At 46.4% G+C, this 20,181-nt stretch overlaps 1 protein-coding gene across 1 annotated transcript; it reads right to left on the bottom strand.

Moving 5' to 3' along the window:
• Positions 1 to 204: 204 nt before the first annotated feature.
• On the bottom strand, positions 205 to 18,817 carry LOC135401602 (phosphatidylinositol phosphatase PTPRQ-like). Its single transcript, XM_064634105.1, has 16 exons — positions 18,698 to 18,817; positions 16,449 to 16,503; positions 14,192 to 14,506; positions 13,225 to 13,536; positions 12,884 to 13,156; positions 11,196 to 11,498; positions 10,092 to 10,391; positions 9,263 to 9,393; positions 8,215 to 8,410; positions 5,949 to 6,119; positions 4,890 to 4,988; positions 3,893 to 4,022; positions 3,758 to 3,822; positions 2,602 to 2,719; positions 1,824 to 1,856; positions 205 to 855 (listed from the first exon to the last, which is right to left on the bottom strand). The coding sequence occupies exons 1-16, from the start codon at positions 18,764 to 18,766 to the stop codon at positions 849 to 851; spliced, it is 2,577 nt and encodes an 858-aa protein (XP_064490175.1). The 5' UTR covers positions 18,767 to 18,817; the 3' UTR covers positions 205 to 848.
• Between the last annotated feature and the right edge of the window lie 1,364 nt (positions 18,818 to 20,181).

Here is a 20,181-nt window from a genome sequence, read left to right as displayed (position 1 = left end):
TCCCTGCCACATAGGAGGGGGGAAGCTGTTTATTGGGCACGTGTGTAACTTGTCCTGGGTTTACATGAAAATTGTCCACGCAACTACGCAAGTGCATTGCAGTAGTTACGAAAACAGTAGTTACGCGACAATTTCGAGTATCAGAGAACTACTAAAGTAGTAATTATTGCCCGGCATCACCGGATATCTGCACGAGAAACAACATGGGTCGCAGGAAGGCTTTATCTGCATAATCTACGCGCTACATGTTTTATATGATCACATCTTATCGATATGTACAGTATGTATGAAAGTCATTCGCACTGTAAGACTTTCACGTGCCTTCATACGGGCCAACCCTTTTGACCACCTCTGACCCGTGACTAACTTCGTGTCGGTGGCATCTTCACGTTCACACGCACCAGCATGGCATTTTTCTCTATTACAATAAATATAACCGAATATTAAATTATTTCATCACGTCTTGCTGCAAGTCCCGCTTGTTACCCGCAGCTTAAAAAAAAAAGAGGCATAACGCTTCAGTAGAGCGAAAAACGGGAAATAGGTATGACGTGTTCCCGTAGCCGCGGTGACAAGCTCTGAGACGATAAGTTTTATCTTCTTGACCGATTCCTGTTGGCTACAAACTATAAAGCTGTCGTGAAGCAAGTGCAAAGAGTTGCAAGGAGTGCAAAGAGTTGCAAGGAGTGCAAGGAGTCCGACACAGGAAGCCGTCTCTGGGCGCAGGTCACTGGACTCCACACTGATCAAGTTCTTTGACAAACACTCTGCAATATTTCACAGTTCCAGATGGTCACACAGATGGTCCTTTCACCGGTCCCAAACACTCTTGATCGTCTTCGTAGATTTCACCATCTGGGAAAGTATTAGATATTGCATTACTGCCTGGTGCTCATGTAGTGGATGATCACTTCGAGGACAAATCAGCGAGTTTCAGATTTCGCAAAACTGGCCCGTAAAAACTTTCAGTTGTCGACTACGGGGTATGGTCCGGAGACACCGTGAGAAGTTATGTAATTAGGGTTCCGAGTTTTCGGTTTTAATCGAAAAACACCGAAAAACATACGCCGAGTAAATTTTTCCTCATTCGGTGTTAATCGAAAAACACAGAATACAGATGGACATGACAGAGCTACATTGCTGCACATGCACTGCAAGTTGTTGACGCAGATCAGAAAACCAAACAGAAATATGATGGTTGTGAAAAGTGTCACTTTACTTTTTCGTTAGCTGTAAAACGACACCGCACAGAACGACGCCATCTTGAATGAGCGTCGTGCGTTAAATATTACATTGGGATTTCTATTCGCCGGCAACTGTCGGGTAAACCCTGTACACGCCAGGAAAAACACCGCAAAACGCCGATTTCGTGAAAATAAAAAAACACAGAGAAACGTTCGCCGAATCCGCCCAAAAATAAAAATCGAAAATGCGGATTCCTAGAACTTATGTTTAAGAACAAAACGAGGCTTACACAAATATTGTTGCAAAATTATTATTGTGCACAGAAAAATAGTTGAACATTTGTCCAACATAAACAAACACAGTTTGAAAAGTGCTGCAACAGTGTAACATTTACTTCCTTATACTAATAACTCCTATCCGATCGACGTAGGAAGCAAATTGCTTATGTCGTCCGCTACTTATACACAGCTATAGCACATCTTCTGTCATCGAATAAAGGAAAGCCAACTGACTCTGCTTCATAGTTGCACAATCCAATCTATCCTTACTGATTTATGGGGCAGATATAACATATGTAGTAAAATGAAAATTTCTCTTATATTGTCTGTCTAAGAGCCTTAAGAATTTATTATACTTACATGACGGCTGGTTTGTGTGCCTCCCAGCAGCATCTACAGGACAGAGATACAGTATATTACACACAAGTTCAAAAAGAACTCGGGACACATCTATATACCTGAATACACATAACACTGTGGCGCTGGAGAAAAAAGAACATACACGCTGCTTTGTTGGCCACACATTAAATATAAGCTTCAGCTTGAGATGAGACGGAAAATATAATTAAAAAGAACGGAAAGAAACGTCACATGAATGACATTTCCGTCTCAGATTTCCGTGAGTTTTTTTTTTTTTTCGCTCCCAGAATACGAAAGGATTCCTGACCGATATTTTTGAAACATCATCCACACAGCCTATATTTCGAGACTATTCATCTTTTACGTTTCTCTCTCTCCCTCTACCTATCGTTTCTTGTGACATTTTTGCCATGTAACCAAATCAATCAATCTATCTATCTATCTGTCTGTCTGTCTGTCCGTCCGTCAATCTCTCTCTCTCTCTCTCTCTGATACCTTCTATCTATTTTTTTCAATTTCTCATCATTTTGTGTATCCTCTGTCTTTCTGTCTCTACCCAGTAATCTCTGTCGCTACCCTCCCCCGGGTGTCATCTCGCCCTGAGCGCATCATGTGCTTCTGTTTTATGGCAACGCTAAGTAGATCCTGGTAATTTTGTTCGATGCTGCAAACTCAACTTTGGCGTCGAGCGTGTCTTTCACTTGTCATCCCGCTATCTAGATTCAGAATGACATAGATTTATCTTGTGCGATGAAGCGGATGCCAATAAGAAACTCACTTCCTGTTGACGAAGAAATAGCAGAAGATGGTGAAGATGACAGCCAGGAGGATGACTGCGAGGAGCGTCACTCCAGCCAGCATCACTCTGTGGTTGAATTCGGAGTAATCCGCCTTGGCTTTTAAGCAACAAAACACCATGCGTCATTTGAAATACGTATGTACACATCCATATGACAGCAAGACTATTTATAGTTAGGGAATGACTTTTTCGGGTTAAACCCGGTTCCGCCCGGTTTCCCCCCCGAACTGACCTCCGACCAATTCGGGTTAAACCCGATTTCTCCCCGAATTCGAGTCACTATGAAATCCTCAAGTGACGTTTCAACTGAAGACGAACAAAAGGTCGTCACGTGCAACAAATCTAAGAATGGGTCGCTTACGTTCCCAGCAATACACCCGTGTGTGTCAGCACTGTCTATGCCTTAGGTGATTACCACTGGAAGGTCACGATCCCACAAAAACAACAAAAAAACACAAAAAACAGAGAGGTTAGGAAAGGACTTAATAGGCGAGAGGAGAAACAAAAACACACGATAACACCCGAAGGCACAATTATCGCCCGATTTCTCCCCGAATTACGGATTTAAAAATAGTGCCCGATTTTCACCCCCCGAATCTGAGAAAGGCATTTAACGCGAAAAAGTCACTCCCTAGTTGGATTGGATAGTTGGATTGAAAGAGAAGCCTGTTCTTCTGCTGTGAATGCTTACCAGGGACGTCGATGGCGGGAGCACCGTCGTACTCGGGAGAAGGAGTTTCAGTGATTCGTTCAAGCAATTCAGTCAAGCAGTTTTGGCTTTTATGCCCCGATTTCTCCACATTTGGAGTGTATAATAAAGTTTATCTTATCTTATCCCTAATTTGTCATTACGTCACAAAGTAAGGACGTCCACTCGGTGACATCAGAGGGCACCGAAATTTTCGGTAACAAAGCATGCGCGAGGTCCGTTTTCAATCGCGATAGAAATTTAATAATAGAATTTAAGAAGCCCTTATGCGGACACAGTACTTTTCCCAAACAATTACTGGACGTACCTACAGCTATATAGGCCAAGTTTATATAGTGACTGTGACATTACCCATGTGGATTATTAACCGTGGTGTATCGGGATAGCCCGTGATGTCGACATAGATAGCAGTGTAGAATGTAATACCTGTAACGAAGACCCGAGGCTCGGTGTCCTGAAATCCTGCGGCTGTGTAGGCTCGAAGAACAATTCTGCAAGATGCACAATCTACGTTGTAAGGAGCTTGAATGTCTTTTTTTTCCTTATTATTATTGTTGTTACCCATAACTGGTACCAGACTTGAGAGGTCCGTTACATCTGTCCTCAAATGGGTCGCAACCATCCGCAACACCAAGGGTGCATCTTACGAAACTGCTGTTTCGCATGCAGTTCATGGCGTCATTCTTGAAATCTGTTGAGAGGAAGAAAAGGTGTCACTCGATACGCGAAACAATCTAACATTTGAAAGAGCTGGCAATTTTCTTTCTCGCAAATAGTTAGATCACGCACGTTCAGTCATTAGCGAGAGCGTTTTCCAGGAACGCGCGGGCCTCTCTATGAAAGTAGATATGCACCACGTGGAGCAACAATAGAGAAGGGAGCCAACTTCTTCAAATTAGAAACGACACTTTCCGTATGATCTGCATCACACAGCCAAGAAATATTATAGCAACGGCAGTTATAATTAATTGTTATTGCGTTATCATTATAGTCCTCGCTACGCAGGAATCGCGGCGTGGCCTGTCTGTAGTCCCAGCGCGGCGCGCATGTGCGGAGAGTGGAGAGGGAAGGAGAGGGCGCGTGGAGAGTGTGACGCGGCCACGGCGCGTCGGCACTCGACCACTTGGCACAGTGCAGTGTGCAGCTGTGGCGGTCGACAGGTACAAACGTGTCTGCATGGGCGCGCCACGGGTTATGAAAGCTGGGTGAAGGAGCGGCGGCGAAAGAAGGCTGCGAAACTGCGCCGCCATGCTGAATCAGAGTAGGCCCGGATGGCTCGTTTGGCTGCGAATGCTGTCTTGCGTTAGCGTTGTGTATAGGGTCATGTGAAGAGTTGTGTAGCGTTTTTTGTGAAGGGAATTTTCCAAAGGGTTTAAATGCTTTCAAGTTTAAATGCTAACGTATTTCCGTCGAATCAACCGATCGATCGACCATGTTTTATTAGCGTGCCTTTGACGACACGTTTCACTTTTGCTGGGTGCATGATATGTCGATTACCAACGTAATATTGTTTCAACGACATGCCTGCAGCTACGAGGGTGAAAGTCAGGCAACTAACCTGCACTGAAGGGGTTCCAGTATTCTGGGCTGGCGACGTAGCAGGAGATGAAGCCGTGGACGTGAACTTTGCCCCAAGTCGAGCAGCGTGTTCGGCTACCTGAAATCGCAGCTCTTAGTCATGTTACCCCTAGCAACGAACGTCCCTTTGGGACCTGCATTTTTGCACAGGAAGTCAACGAGGAGTGTGTCCTCTTGCTGACATTAACAAAAATTTCAGCTACATTGTCGCTTAAAGATGGAGGAAAACTGTGCCTTAAACGGTACAAAGCTTTCAAAGCAACAACAGGAGGTTGTTCCCTGGTGACCGCGAGGCACAGAATGAATTGCTCCCAACTTGCGCCATACTGCTTGTAACACCATGCAAGGCTTGCTGATGAAACTTCCTGTTGTTGGATCCGTGACCGCCTGGCCACGAAATGGTGCTGTGCACACTTTGCTGCAACAGTGATGACGTGATATCGCCCCTCAAACTGCCGCGTCGGTGTGCACAGCTGCCTCTATAGTGGCAGGCCAAAACATGTGTGCAGCGCAACGGTATCTCATTTGCTTGGTCCATGTTATAGCTAAATTGATACTTTTTTACCCTGCCTTGTACTAAGTGAAAAGTGCTCGGTAAATACGACTACTTTCGCTGACCAGTGTGGGTTCTGACGCGACCACGTCGCGTGGAACACGGTGTTACGTTCCTGGATGAACGAAGACGTCTGACGCTAACCCCATTGAACAAGTCGATTCCAAACTCTCTGCGACCTGCAAAGGCCCGTCGGTCGCCGCTCTGTCCGCTTCCTGATAGGACTTGTCTGCGCTAAAGGGCGCTCCTTGTCCAAGTTACGTTTTCTTCGATGTCCAGAGAGGGTATTCCTGCATACCCTCAACATTAGTCTCCTGCTCTTGCCATGCATTACATCAAATCGGGCACAAACTACTACACTGACTCGCGTCAGACTTTTCGGCGTTATTGTCGGTGGTGTATTAAAAGTAAACGGCACTGTACTTTCAGAATCGACCGCGATGGATGCGCCTTGAAATGTCGAAATAATATCATTATCCACCTTACCAAAGTTAACATCCAACGATACCAGGATGTCATAAGCGATGATGTCGCCACCTATATCGGAGAAGGTGTCGTTCCAGAAGCCAAATGTTATCTGATGCTGTTGATTTAAGTTGTTGTCGGTCCAGGATGGATCGGCCTGCAGGATCAGGTCCTTTTGGGGTGGAGGAGGCGCTGAAAAAGGGAATCACTCGATGAAATCAATCAAACTCCGATTAGGAGCAATTTCGTGGAAATTGAACTCCTTTGAAAGCAATTATGCGCATGCGTGCAGTACATGTGACGTTGGAGGTGCACACTAACATACCGTGACGCAAATTGCAGAGGCTGAATTCAGAAAGGTTCAGCAGACAAACACAACTAAGCCTCACCAATGCAAAGCAATGATCAGAAAGACTGCTGTCGGTAGCGCACCTAACGGACAATCAGAGGGATATGAGTAGTATGGGAGGATGTCCAGTTAGCCCGCGTCTAAAGTCACTGGGTTGGGGAAAGTGATGCTATCCTTTCCCTTTCAAGCCTCGACCTTGGAGAAACGATGGCGGCTGCAGCTTTAGGTGGCTAGAGTAACTAAATAAGCTCCGCTTCAGAGTATCGACACTGAGGTCCAGGGGAGAGCAGGAGCGCCATCTTGTTTTCGCACCACGCCGGTACCATTCCCAGTTGAGGATCGAAGACAGCTAACATAATGCTCACTGTGGGATAGAGAAGCGAGTATGATTGTTGTGCGATAATCCACGTGTTGTCCACCAGAGCGTCCTGAGGATGTCAAGGTGAGCTCAAAGCCATCAGCCTTGATGGGCTGCTTGCAAGAGAAAGGAACATTTCACCCGCGCACGACAAATGGCATCATGCGTTAAAGTGCTCGCGGCTACAGCGACACGGAAACCAGATGGCGCATGCTCGCTCTTGGAACTCAGTGTCGATACTCTGAAGCGAAGCTTATTTAGTGGCTCTAGTGTTGGCATGCTGCAGCCGCCCTTGTTGCTACAAGGTCGCGGTGCAAAGATCAGAGGATGGTAGTACTTTCCCCAATCCATTGACCTTACCCGCGTCTTGCTGGCACCGCCAGCGGTCATCTGGGTGACTCTCTCTTATACAATGCCAATGCCATGTTCATTGGGAGGAGATAATCAGTATCAAGGTTAGGCAGACGTCTGAAGGCCTGTTCCGGCTGCGCGCTAATATAGCACTACAAAACAGCGTGCAAAAACAGCGCCCACTGTTATCAGATGGTTTACACTTGCAATGCGGCGCTAGTGCTATAATTTAACGCAAGTTCGGTGGTCGTCTCCGGTCTGTCCGATGATGCGCTTCTGGAGTTCAACATCATGAGGACGAACAAGTTCAATCAACTGACTGAAGGAAAAATTACCAGACATTTTGGATGACAGCCTTACCGGTTCCAATGCGGTTGTCGTGCCGTGAAATCTGTGCGCCGCTCATGGCCACAGTTGCTTCGCGGCGCTAACACCCAATAAAACAAAACATTTCCAATGGAATGCCAATGGTGCTGGAACGAATGCTGACGCTTCGACATTGCTTTAACAGGACACCCCTCTATACTACAGGTACGGGCCTATATACAGACAGCCTTGCAACTGGCTTTCGCTACCTTTTTGTCAAGTGCCGCCTTTCAGACCATGGCGATGCATTACATTGTATCATGTGTGTACTGAACAGATGACGCTCTACGAGTATAAAGCGTAATCAAGCCGTGCCGTTGTAATCATCAGGCATAATCACCTGTGAATGCCATCTCACGCCAGAGGTGCGCGCCGGATGCATTCTGATTTATGCGCAGAAACATAATATTCTGATATCTGCGCGGACAAAAAATCGGATAAACCGCGCGTCTCTGCGGTATACGCGCGGTATCCATATTTCATCGGCAAGCGTGCATTAGGGCCGACGTCCATTTGGGGGAGCCACAGTTGCATGCATCGAGTGAGCTCAAAATCCCTTGCATTACTATTATTGAACAATTTTAGGTGACATAATGTTCCTCGAAGAGTTTGTGCGCTGAAAAATAAAGACGTCTGCAACATAACACATTTGTTGTTTTTCCTACAAATGCAATGCCCGCGGTTTGCACGCGGATATACTCAGTATCTGCATGGATGTTGTTGCTCAACTAGTGCTGGTGTGGATCTTACATGTGCATGTACCATGTGGATGCAGATGTTGTCAATCGTATCCACGCTCACCTCTAGAAATGATTTGGCACAATCAGTGTAAGAAGCAAACAAGGATACTTGAGGAGGTTCACCTGCAGCAGGGACGATGCACGTATCAGCGATTTCTTTCATGGCTCCAAATCCAGGCATGTCTTTGTTCTTGGCTCTGATGGTGATGACATAGCTGTATTCTGCATAAACTTTGTGCAGCTCGAAGGCACAGTGCCCTCTATGACAGGACAGCCCAGCCCCAACGTTCACAGTCCGACGAATTGTTGGTTTTTGTTTCTGCAAATATTACGAGTGGAGTCAGTACGAAGGCATCGTGCTATGAGGTGTACCTAACGGTACATGATGCTAGCTAGCTAATTAATTACACTTAACGATGGAACGTACCGAACTATGAGAGGTACGTACTGACACTTGTATATAATTAGTTACGTGTATTTTGAACAGATGGCAGCTCTTCCTCTATCGTGAACAGTTTCAACAGGTCCTGCACAGGAAGCCCATCTAAATGGATATGCAGGTCGAAGATGGACGGTTGTGTGCTCCAGCCGAAGAGTGCTTTGATTGGCCAGCCTCGTGTTCATCCGCAGTTGACGCTTCCGGAATCGCGAACGCTGGGCGAAAATACCTGGCGTGGGCAGATCGTCGGCGAACGCTCACATTTTTGACGCCTCGCGCAGGGCGTCCGAAGCTGAACGAAGTTCGCGGCTTTTTCAGTGTACATTCGCTCAATGGAGGAGGCCGCTCGATGCTGACTAGCTTGGACAACAAATAACTTTTGGTGACGATGAGGAAATTTACTTACACAGCCACACCAAAGACACACAATAAATGTCCTCGCACGGTACTGCTGTTTTGTGTTCGGAGGCGCGCCAGCAATGAAGGAAGCCACCTCCGGTCCTCTGTGAGTGCTCCGATTGGCAGCACGAAACGGTTCTCGAAAAGCGAGGACGCTGTACTGACTTAAGAAGCACATGTGCGCACACATATGTAGTGCGTGTCCACACGCGCAGTTTCGCTATCGAGGTTGGTTCGGCAAATCGAGGCACAATAGTGGAGTCACCTCAGAACTCCTTCTGGATTGCTACCAACCGCTCTAAGTTATTTGCTGAGATTGGTTAAAAATGCTACCTTCTTTCCCGAAAGGGCGATGTTATAACCCTGTACTATCCCATAAGAATGAAGTGGTGGCTTCCAGGTGAGCTTGACGACATTGGGCTCCGATTCACAGTCAGCCTCTAGGTCCTGCACGACATCTGGAGCTGTTCACAAATGGCACCATTAATTTCAATTTGGCAAAAATGCAGTGACGCACAAAAGGGTATCAATTGCAGACTCTTATGGGTTAAGTGGCCCAAAATCACGAATTTGTAGTGCCTTTATCACAGTTATGGTTACCAGCAGTCTACTTCAAGCTCTCTACATCGCTTAGCTTCGGAAAAACCGTACGACGACAAGTCTGCATGTATAACATATATTTGGAGATGTCATGTCAAAATGCACTAGTTCCATTACAGGGCCCACTCAAGATTTCGTTCTAGTCCTGACGCAGATCGTATTTCAAATTACTCTATCGTTTATATTAAAGGGGTTCTGAAACCATTTTCAAACTGTCGAAGAAATAACTTGTAAATATTAATTTGTGTGTGCTAAACTTGTAGTACATCGAAATGCTATGTTTCTGCGACTGTTGTACTTCGGGCAAGCGTACACGGGTATAACGTCACTTCCCGTGTGTCTGCCGTCGACTCTCAGCACAGTTCGGCGCCACCGTCGGCTCGAAAAGATCGCAGTTTTAAAACTCTCAACAGTTAAAAACCATTCAGATGAGGAATGTGCCGGGTCTTTGCGAGTCGATTCCATTGAAACGGAACCGTTCTGATGGCGTGTTGCATATGGTTATTCAACCCCATTAAGCGACAGCATTCTTGCTCCATATAGTGCAGATATTGCGACGTACCTTCAGGATCTGTCTGGAGCTCTTCCGTGATGCTCTCACTCTCCCATACTTGTCCTTGGTACTTCGTGATAGCAGAGACGCTGATGACGTACTGGGTGAACGGCTCCAGCTGGTCGTACTGGATACGCGTGTTTTCCGTTTCTAGCTCAGCTGTGGGCACGACGGAGGCGACGGCCTTCTTTATGAGGACTTTGTACTTGAGAGATCCCTTGGGGCCATTTCGTTCCTGGGGCTCCTCCCAAAATGCCGTTACGGAACGTGACTTTACAACTGTCACCAGGGACATTGGAGGCGACGGTGCTACAAGAAAAAAAAAAGTTGCAAGCATTCTTGGAATACAGAAGAAGAACGAGAAGGAGGGGATGTAGGAATGTGGCGAGGTCAGACTGACTACCCCAGTACACGTCAAAGCAGCCTCACGCACGGAGGTGCATTCTGCACATTGACATACGAAAAGGTGTAGGCGGGAAAGCCATCTTTTGTTGACGTGTTTCGCGGAGCCGTTACGCGCCCGCCTAAGCCAATCGCAGACGTTTTAAGATTTATGGGCAGAGTTCACCTGCAAGGAGTTGTCCTCAGTATAGATTAGCTAAGAAAATTGTAATTAAAAAATAAGAAAAGAAAGAGGGGGGGCGAAAGTTCAACCGATTGCGAATCGACAGGGGAAAACGCTCGTCGAGTGACCACATGCAGTAGCGAAGGCCACAAAATGTCCTCAAGGAAGTGCGCGTCGCTTGGTACGGGCCAACGACTCAACTTTGTGAAAACATTCAAGTTATTTTACTCGGCTGGTAAACAACGTTCGAATATCTTTCCTCCCCTCACCGGCATGGGCTGCCTGGTTTATCCGGCAGTCTTTCCAGACGAATGTTGGCACAATTCCCCCGAAGCCAGCCCAGGACGCATAATAACACCCCTGTCCTACTGTATCCAAAAAAAAAGTATCTTTTGTTTAGGTGCAACCTATAGAAACGGGACATAGAAGATGTTGCGCCCCCCGTAACCATGGTTCCTTAGATTTCTAAGACTACCCCGCTGCGCTAACATGGCGGGTGTCGCACTTGAGCGACCATCCTCTATCCGGTGACTCGAAGTTCAACTTACGTCCAGGAAGCGTCGTGAACGTGACCTTGGGACGATTGCTGCTGATCAGCTGCGTCATGCTGGCATTCAGGTTGACAGCCCCGACAGCGACTACGTACTTAGTCCAGGGATGCAAGCTGGTGATCTTAGCCTCGGTTTTCTTTCCGTCAACCTCCAGTCCCGTTGGAACGCGAGTGCTTTCGATGACGACGCTGATAAAATAGGCGTCTATGGGTCCGTTGCAATCCTGAGGGGCCGTCCAAGACAGGACGGCGCTCGTGCTCGTAATATCCGACACTTTGAGACCTCCAGGTGAACCCGGACCTTTTAAAAAAAAGCCCGTTTGTTGCAGTTTAGAACATGCTGTCACGTGCCTTCACATGCGTATTTATTTGCACATACTACGAGCCAAGCAGGAGTGAGCTGCGTTTCATTTTCATATTAATAAATATAAAATAAAATAAAACAAAAATAAACCACATATTGCACGCGGAAAGCAAAGTGTGCACTCTTAAAAATGAACTTCACCGCATAGCACGCTCCTAGCCAACCATCATCCCGAATGACAACGTTCTCGCCTCTGATTTGTTGAAAACGGGAGGCGGAGCCTATTCTGTGCCGTGCATAATGAGCACAAAATAGGCTTTTTTCTTTTTTCTCCCTTTCCGACCTTTCACGTTAAACAAAAGTAATCCACTGAGCAGTCTCGTGATTTCAGACTGGAGAAGGTCCACAACGAGGACCCCTGCGCTGCAATCATAGATGACGACATCGTCAGTGTCGTCGCTTCCGATAGTGTTCAAGAAGAATCTGATGATGAAAGCGTGGATGCGCTAGCTGTGATGGTAGAATATGAGCGGGCGGCACTGAGAACAGCGCTATTATTTTTCGATCAACAGGACAATGTTTTGCAAGTCAATGCCATTCGCAAAGGTTTGCAAGAACTGGATGCGTGTATTAGAATGAAACAGATGACAATGGATAGTTTTCTGCGTAATCGTCAATAAAGATCTCGTTGTTGTTGTTGGTTGGTTAAATAACAAGGTCTCCTACCTTTTAGGATCACTCTGGAATTTCGCGTTTCACTTATCCGGTTCCCCCGCTGTCCGCACATTTTCACAGGAAACGAAGCCGTCCGTATAAACGCGGGTCGACTGTATAATCAGTACATAACGAAATAACCGCATAAGTTCAATGTGTATTTCACATCAAGTGACCCTGAATCCCCACAAGAAACTGCCCAACATTTGTCGCACGCTCTAAACACAGAACTTCACCGCATAGCACGCTGTGAGTCAACCATTGCCACGAATGATAGGGTTATCGCTTCTGATTCGAAGACAGAGGTGGGCGTACACCTTTTTTTGGCAATTTGGATATATGAAAATTTCCGAAGTAGCCCAATGTCACCATACCAATGGCGGTTCTCCCGTGGCCGGCTCCCTCTTTACAATCGCACACGTCGCCATGGTAACGGAAAAGCATGCACATCCTTTCTCTGCGATAAAACGTCACTCCATAAACCAGCGAAAAGGTGAAGAGTTGAGGGTTATGGAGGCCCAGCGCGTAACGTCCAATAGCTTCGTACGCGGAATCACATGTATTGAAACGTTTGGACATGGATTCACAACCGCTTTAAAGCAGGAAAGGCGTGCTAAATTTAACTGTGGAAAAGTTAGTGGAGGTGGATATAGAAATGAGCAACTTACGTTCAACCAGTGTTGTAAAGCATCCAATGCCCAACGTGCCGTAAGGCCTAATTTTCACTAGCACACTCGTCCACGGTGCCAATCCATTCCAGGAGAATTGAGGTGTTTCCGTCGTCTCGTTTTGAACCACGCAGTCCTGGGTGTCAAAGTCCAGTCCAGCGCACGGCCCGGTCCTGACGCACGATTGAACGCTATAAATGGATGCTTGTGATTGCTCTTTCCAAGATAGCGTAAGCCCAGTCGTCGTAATGTCTTGTACCTCAAGGGTCTCGTCTGCAGCAAAACAATAGAGTCTTAGATGTCAAAGAGTGTAAAAAGGGAAGAATGAAAGACTCTCTTACCAAGTGGTAAGCTTCGCACGCATAACGTAGACTCATTCCCGTGAACGTCCGATCGCAAGACTTCTATGAAGGGTGCAACGGTGAAGCATATCCTGGTGAAGGGCAGAATATCCGTAACCGTGAAGGTCGTGCGGGTGACCGACGCATTTCCCGATGCGACACATCCCTCTGTTATGCAGCCGCTGTCCGTGACTTCCCATATCACTCGGTACGAGACAGGAATCTTGTTCCGAGGCTTTGGGCCGGTCCACTCGATCGATATGCTGTCTTTCTTTACGGTGGACGCCTTCAGGTCTGTCACCTGGCGAGGAACTGAAACGACATACCGACGAAAGACACATGTACGTGCATGTAACAAAGCGTCGACTTGTCACATGCTGCATTCGCAGACACACCTGTGGATGGCGATGTCCCTGCGACAGGTTACTTACTTTGGACCGTCGAGCTGCTGGAACAGCGTAGCCAAAGATACATTGATTTAACGTATTTACTCAAAAATAAAATAACGAAACGAAAGTAAAGGAAAACAACTCGGTCCTCATTTCGTTTCTTTTTCACCACACAATGAAATTAGTCTCTCAGTTTTGTCGTGCTGCTCTGTCCGCTTACATAGTTAAAAATCCCTCCCGAGATGCCTTGCGTTACATTTTGCCATGCGTATGTCTCACTCTTGTAGTGTCTCACTCCACATTATTAATACCCACATATCCCATTTACTTCAGTTGAAATCTGCTTCACGGCGTAGTAAAATACAAACATTTCAGAACCATATGTTACTGGAAACCCTTGTTTTCGGAAATTGGTTAAATTCAAACGTGATGTTATGTGTAATATTACTCATTAATTAATTAAATGAAGTACTGATTAAATCTGAAACACGAAGACGAGTTATAGCATGAAGCACAATTGCGGCTTCGCCTCCCCCCCAGTCCCTCCTCTATGTATGATAGCAGTCAAGTATACTTACTACCACGCGGTGTCGCTATGCAGGCGATCGCGGCGCCGAGCCTGCACTTCTCTTTGTGGACACTTTCTCGGTACGAAGACACGGACACGGTGTAGGACGTGAGCGGCTGCACATCGTAAATGTGAAACTCAGTGTTACTCGTCATGTACTCATCACCGCACTCGTCGACGTCTTCGTGTTTGCAGGACGATCCCCAGCACCATTGGACCAGGTGCCCGACCATGGGAGTAGAGGCATCGGAGATCCACGTAGCTGTAAGGTTGTCGTCGCCGTCGAACGTGATCGTCAGGTTCACCGGTGGGGCGAACTCGCTCCCTGAGGAATAATGATCGAACTGATGATGGCCCAAAATAGAAATGGTGTCGAATGAGTGTTTTAAAAAAAAAAACCCCGACCAGCTCACATGACCAACTTGTTGTCAGCTTCTTGATCCCAAGGTCGAGCCCAGTCTGGGCTACACACTTAGTGCAGTGGCTACACCATGGCATGGTACAAATTTGATAGGTACATCATCCTCGACGAGGGACCACTCCTTACCTCCCTTCCCCTGAGTAACACGCATCCAGAATAGGCAGGCAGATCGCTCGTCTACCCAACGTTACTGCCCTCCCCCTTCCACCAAGTGGCGAGAGATATGTTCCAGAACACCATCATCGGGTGAAACCATGAGCTGACGGCTTTGCTCATGACCACGATAGTCTTGCGAAGCAAAGCCACGAATTATTACAGTTACATTACAGATACATATTACACGAATTAGTTATTAATAACAGTTACACAAGTAAATGGTACATAGACAACCTTGAAAAATACAAGAGGAAGGACGTATATAGAATTTGGATATGCCATTCTATACAATATAACTTGCAGAAGCTCAGTGAACAATAGACCTCTACCCGTTTGTAAAGAAATGACGTCATAGTGTTCGACAGCGCCACAAGTTTGGTAGAGTTGAACTACGTTCAAAGCTAGTGGCGAACAAGGTCGCGCCCAAAAGCCTCGATCTTGAGGGGATTACGATGGTCTCTGAAAGGGACGCGACCTTCGGTCCTACTTTTCTTTCAGCGAACAATTGCCCATTCGTGAAACCCAGCTCTCCCCCTTCCGATCTGTTTCGGTTTCGGTCTGTCTGCCAACGTCATGATGACGTTTGTTGGGTAGAGGTTTATTAGGACAAACAGAACATCTAAGCCACACCAACACCTAGGCAATGACGATCCAAGGAGAGCAGTCTCAGCTGACTTCTATTCGGCTGCAGTCGTTCAATGAATTCGATGTAATCTTCTCAAAATCAACGTCACCACCTCTATTCAATAAGTGACGACAAATCCTTATTCCTTACATAAACATGCAATCATTACCTGAAAATTTCGTTCTGGAGAAGAACCGAGCTTGAACTAGAAAATTTGATCTTTTCTGTGTGTGGATGCGTCAGAGCCTGTGTTAATGATAACTGTCGACTTTGCGTTGCTCGGTTTATTATCCCGATACAAGACGGCCCCTCAAAGAAGAAGGCTGCATGATGAGATACTTGAAACGATTTCCTCCCTTCGCGGCACGTTTTCTTTATCGCCCCTGATATAGACGTTGGATAACAGGTGCTGAACTTGGCTCGAGCACACGCATAAAAGGGCCCGCCCGGTAGTTGAGATGCGTAACATAAAGGACTATACGGGGTGTTTCAGTTAAACGCTGGGCTAAATAATTCGCGAACGGTTGCACCAATTGACAAACTTTCTTTTTTTTACAAGTATCTGTCCGATACCACCAACAGGCTGCGTGTGAATGAGTTGGGGGCGTCATTATTTAAATAAAAATTCGAATGAGTTTCGTAAAAAAACGTAACTTCTAAAGCAGGTTGCCGTCGGCAATTGGTACTACTCCTTTCGGTACTTTCAGTGGAGAACCTTTTAGAGCAAAATCTGCCACCGAAGTGGGTCATTTGTTGCAGTAATTAATTGCTTTCGGTTTACATATTTTTGTCGCAGCTGGTCGCTCTTCCACTCCCTTATGCACCAATCTATTATATCCTTACACCAATGAATTACGTCCTTTTGTGCTTCACTTCTACCAGCTGCGACAAAATATGTGGTGACCTAAAAACACAACACAAAAAGCACAAGCACCAACGATGGTGATCAAAAGGACCGTCCAATCGCCGTGCGTTCCACTGGTGGCGCCACAATTGCCGTTTTTTTTTTGTTTTTTTTCACGATAACAAAATCACCTGTTCCAGTGAGCACAGAATATCTCTCACCGCAAGCTGTGCTCTCCGTACTTGGACTTCGTGCCGCTGCATTTTCTGCCGACACCTGCGTTGAAGCGCGGGAGTGAGTCTTTTTTCTTTTTTCTTGATTTGGTCACACACAACGAAGAAAAACAAAAGATAGAGATATTCACTAATACGACGATTTCGGACCGCTCTTGGATATTTTGAGGGAAAACCATAATCATCGACATCGATCGTTATAGGCTCGCTCTCTCGTGTAGTGAGGACGAATATGTAGGTTCTTGCACACCGTACAATACTACTCGTTTCGTTGCCGATGACTATGTCGTTGTTCCATAGGAATTTTCCCTTTCTTCCCTGTTCATCCCTCTCATTTCCTTTCTTCCTTGTTCATCACAGTCGTATACTTCCATCCTCATCATTAGCTAACACCTGAACATTTGCTACGACATCATCTGCTTCGCAGTGCTGCACACTGGTTCACGAAAGACTGTCGTAAAACTACTTGTCGATTATTCTTGCAACGTTTACGAGAGCCGTCTTTGCACTTGTACCTTACCGTTGTAGCCGCCAATAATTTCCCTCTTTCTATCGCTTCGTTGCATGTGCCTATAGCGATCTTTCTTCGGCGCCATTAACGGACCCGTAACTATAGAGTGGCCACTACATAATTATTTCGTTCCCTGTTTCTCCTCTGAGCCCGTTTCTGGTATTTCCCATAACGGACACAGACCGCGGCCGTTTAAATAAAGCAAACAGAGAAATGGAAAAAGCTCACAGTCCAAAAAGCTTCGAACGGTACTAGCATTCCCTTTCCAAGAGAAAACAAATACTATATATTGCTCGCCGCGCGAGCTTCCGCGAATTCGAGGGTATACTGCCCGCCTCCGAAGCAAAACGGAGGGTGACCTGTCTAAGTATAATTCGATTGTGCACAAAAACAACAGTCAAGTGAGGAGTTGCGTGGTGTATTAACTCTGCAACAAGGTAACGCCTGCACTCTTAAAAATGAACTTCACCGCATAGCACGCTCCTAGCCAACCATCATCTCAAATGATATCGTTATCTGCCCTGATTTGTTGAAAACGGGAGGCGTACGCCTTTTCTGTGACAATTATGAACTGCATAAGTGTCACAAAAAAGGCGTACGCCTCCTGTTTTCAACAAATCAGGGAAGATAACGATATCATTCGAGATGATGGTTGGCTAGGAGCGTGCTATGCAGTGAAGTTCATTTTTAAGAGTGTGCGTGTCTTCAGTAGGTTCATCGAAAGTCAAATTTGAGAATGCCATAGAATTCCGCGTCTCTGCCTCTTTCGCAATAAATGCTCAATGCAACATATAGACGGTCAGTTTTGGATAGAGCGAAATCTTGCAGTCTTGCACAGGACCGCCCTTTGTTTCTGAGAAAAGTCATTCAGCCCCTGTTTGGCCCTGGTTTGTACTTTTTTGTTCGTAATGCGATCATCTCAGAATATCCAAATCTGGATGTACCCAACAAGATGGCGAGAATGTGTACAGCGTATTGGTTGGGACTGAACATGATTAAGAACGTGAGGCCGACAACGGCAAGCCCTATCACCACCACCACCACCACCACCAGAGGGACAAGTGCGTGTGTCGTCCTCGTCCCTCTGCGTTCTTAATCTTGTTCTGTACCCAAGATATTCTCTTTGGGACGTACACTCTTAAAAATGAACTTCACCACATAGCACGCACCTAGCCAATCATCACCCTGAATGACAACGTTCTCGCCCTAGATTTGTTGAAAACGGGAGGAGGAGCCTATTTTGTTCCCATTATGCACGGCACAAAATAGGCTCCTCCTCCCGTTTTCAACAAATCTAGGGCGAGAACGCTGTCATTCGGGGTGATGATTGGCAAGGTGCGTGCTATGTGGTGAAGTTCATTTTTAAGAGTGTACAGAGGATATACAGAATTTTGCATATAGGGAAAGGATGATGGTGGGGAGAGAAAAAAAAAACAGAAACACACTTACGGAATATCCTGCGAGGCGGATGTATAAGACAATAAATTAAGCCGCATGGCGGCCAGCTTTAATCAAATGAGCTTTAATCGGCTTAGGAATGAACATGCACACCAAAACAGATATTACTATTATATGGAACCATAATCATCAAATTGTAAAATCAAGCACCGCAGCACAAATTGCAACAGGTGTTCGATTGGAGATAGGGACCAACATATTCGACATACGTTGTGGCATAAATGTTTAGGCGATTGTTTGTCAAAATTGGGGACGACAACTCACTTACCCAACTGGCCAAGAAACACAGGTGCACACCTATTAAGAATGCCACGATGAACACATTCGAGTAATCCATTCCAGTTTGTGTTCTGCGCCCGCTAAGGTCAGTAGATGGATGAGAGTAAGTATCAGTTTTTTTGTTGTTTTTTTTTCTGTCCCTTCCACACTCTCAAAGATAGCGGTACCCTTCAAGCAACGGTTCACGTGGACGGAGATAATGATAAGGTGGCCTAGAGAAGAAAAGGAAATATGAGTGCAAGGACAGTTGGACAATAGGGAGTTTATCGGCACGATAACTGTTCCGAAAACACGGTAGGGCTTTCCTTTCTATATTGCTGAGCTTGGAGTGGACAGCTTATTTTATCGTATCGTGCTTCCGATCCACTCCCTAATACGGTTGTCTTTGATACAATGTCAGTATAATGGAGATAGAGAGAATATCATTATACCTCCCCATAGCGGCGTGAAATTTCTCAGGTACACTTTTAAAAATGAACTTCACCGCATAGCACGCTCCTAGCCAACCATCATCTCGAATGATATAGTTATCTGCCCTGATTTGTTGAAAACGGAGGGCGTACGCCTCTTCTGTGACAATTATGAACAGCATAAATGTCACAAAAATGGCGTACCGACCGAGACGCCACGGTCTTTAGGGGATTACGATGGTCCCTGATGGTCCCTGGACCGACCTTCGGTACTACGTTTCTTTTGTAGATGAGGTGTTGTTCCTCTACATGAGTCCCGACCGGCGATGTGGTATGTCATGGAGATGACGGTGACGGTTATGATGGAGATGACTTTCAGTAGGGGGCAGCGAACAAGTGCCTATTCGTGGAACCCACCCGATATGTTTCGGTTCGGAACTCACCCCAACCCTCTCGATTTGTCTCGGTTTCGGTCTGTCTACCAACGTCATGACGACGTTGTGATGCGCACACGCGCTCGCGTCACGCTCACGATTAAATCTATCGACTCGAAATGTGTGGGTCCACTCTGAGGTGAGGAAAGACGAGACGAAACCGACAAAGAGTTAAAAAATGTTTAATTCGCTATGTATGAACGTCGCATGTGCGTCGGGCTCACCACCACTACGATCCGGCGTGTCCACTGCTTCATCGAGACCGCTTGCTCTGGCGAAGGTATAGGTCGTCGCTAACGTTGACATGTGGTGGCGAAGTTGGCCCAGGCTGGTTCCTGACCGAGGATACAACGGCGGAGTTGGCTGGTGAACAGCCTGTTCGAAGCACACCAGTCTGAAGATGCTCATTGCTCGCTGGATGCCGCTCTTGTTCCCACTCGAGGGTCCCCTTCCTCACTCGAAAGCTCAGTCCCTCTTGTTTTTTTTTATAGTTCCGTGTTAGCACCGCGAAGCAACTGGTGGCTATGAGCGGCGTGCAGACGTGGACAGACGGAGAGATGACAGCTGGAAGGAGTTGGGGACAAGGGTGGTTACTATGCGTCCTGGGCAGACTTCAGGGGAACTGTGCC

This window comes from Ornithodoros turicata, chromosome 7 (assembly GCF_037126465.1).
Source record: "Ornithodoros turicata isolate Travis chromosome 7, ASM3712646v1, whole genome shotgun sequence".
Classification (NCBI taxonomy): domain Eukaryota; kingdom Metazoa; phylum Arthropoda; class Arachnida; order Ixodida; family Argasidae; genus Ornithodoros; species Ornithodoros turicata.
Note: the sequence above shows the minus strand (reverse complement) of the source record. Positions and strands in the feature narration are given on the sequence as shown.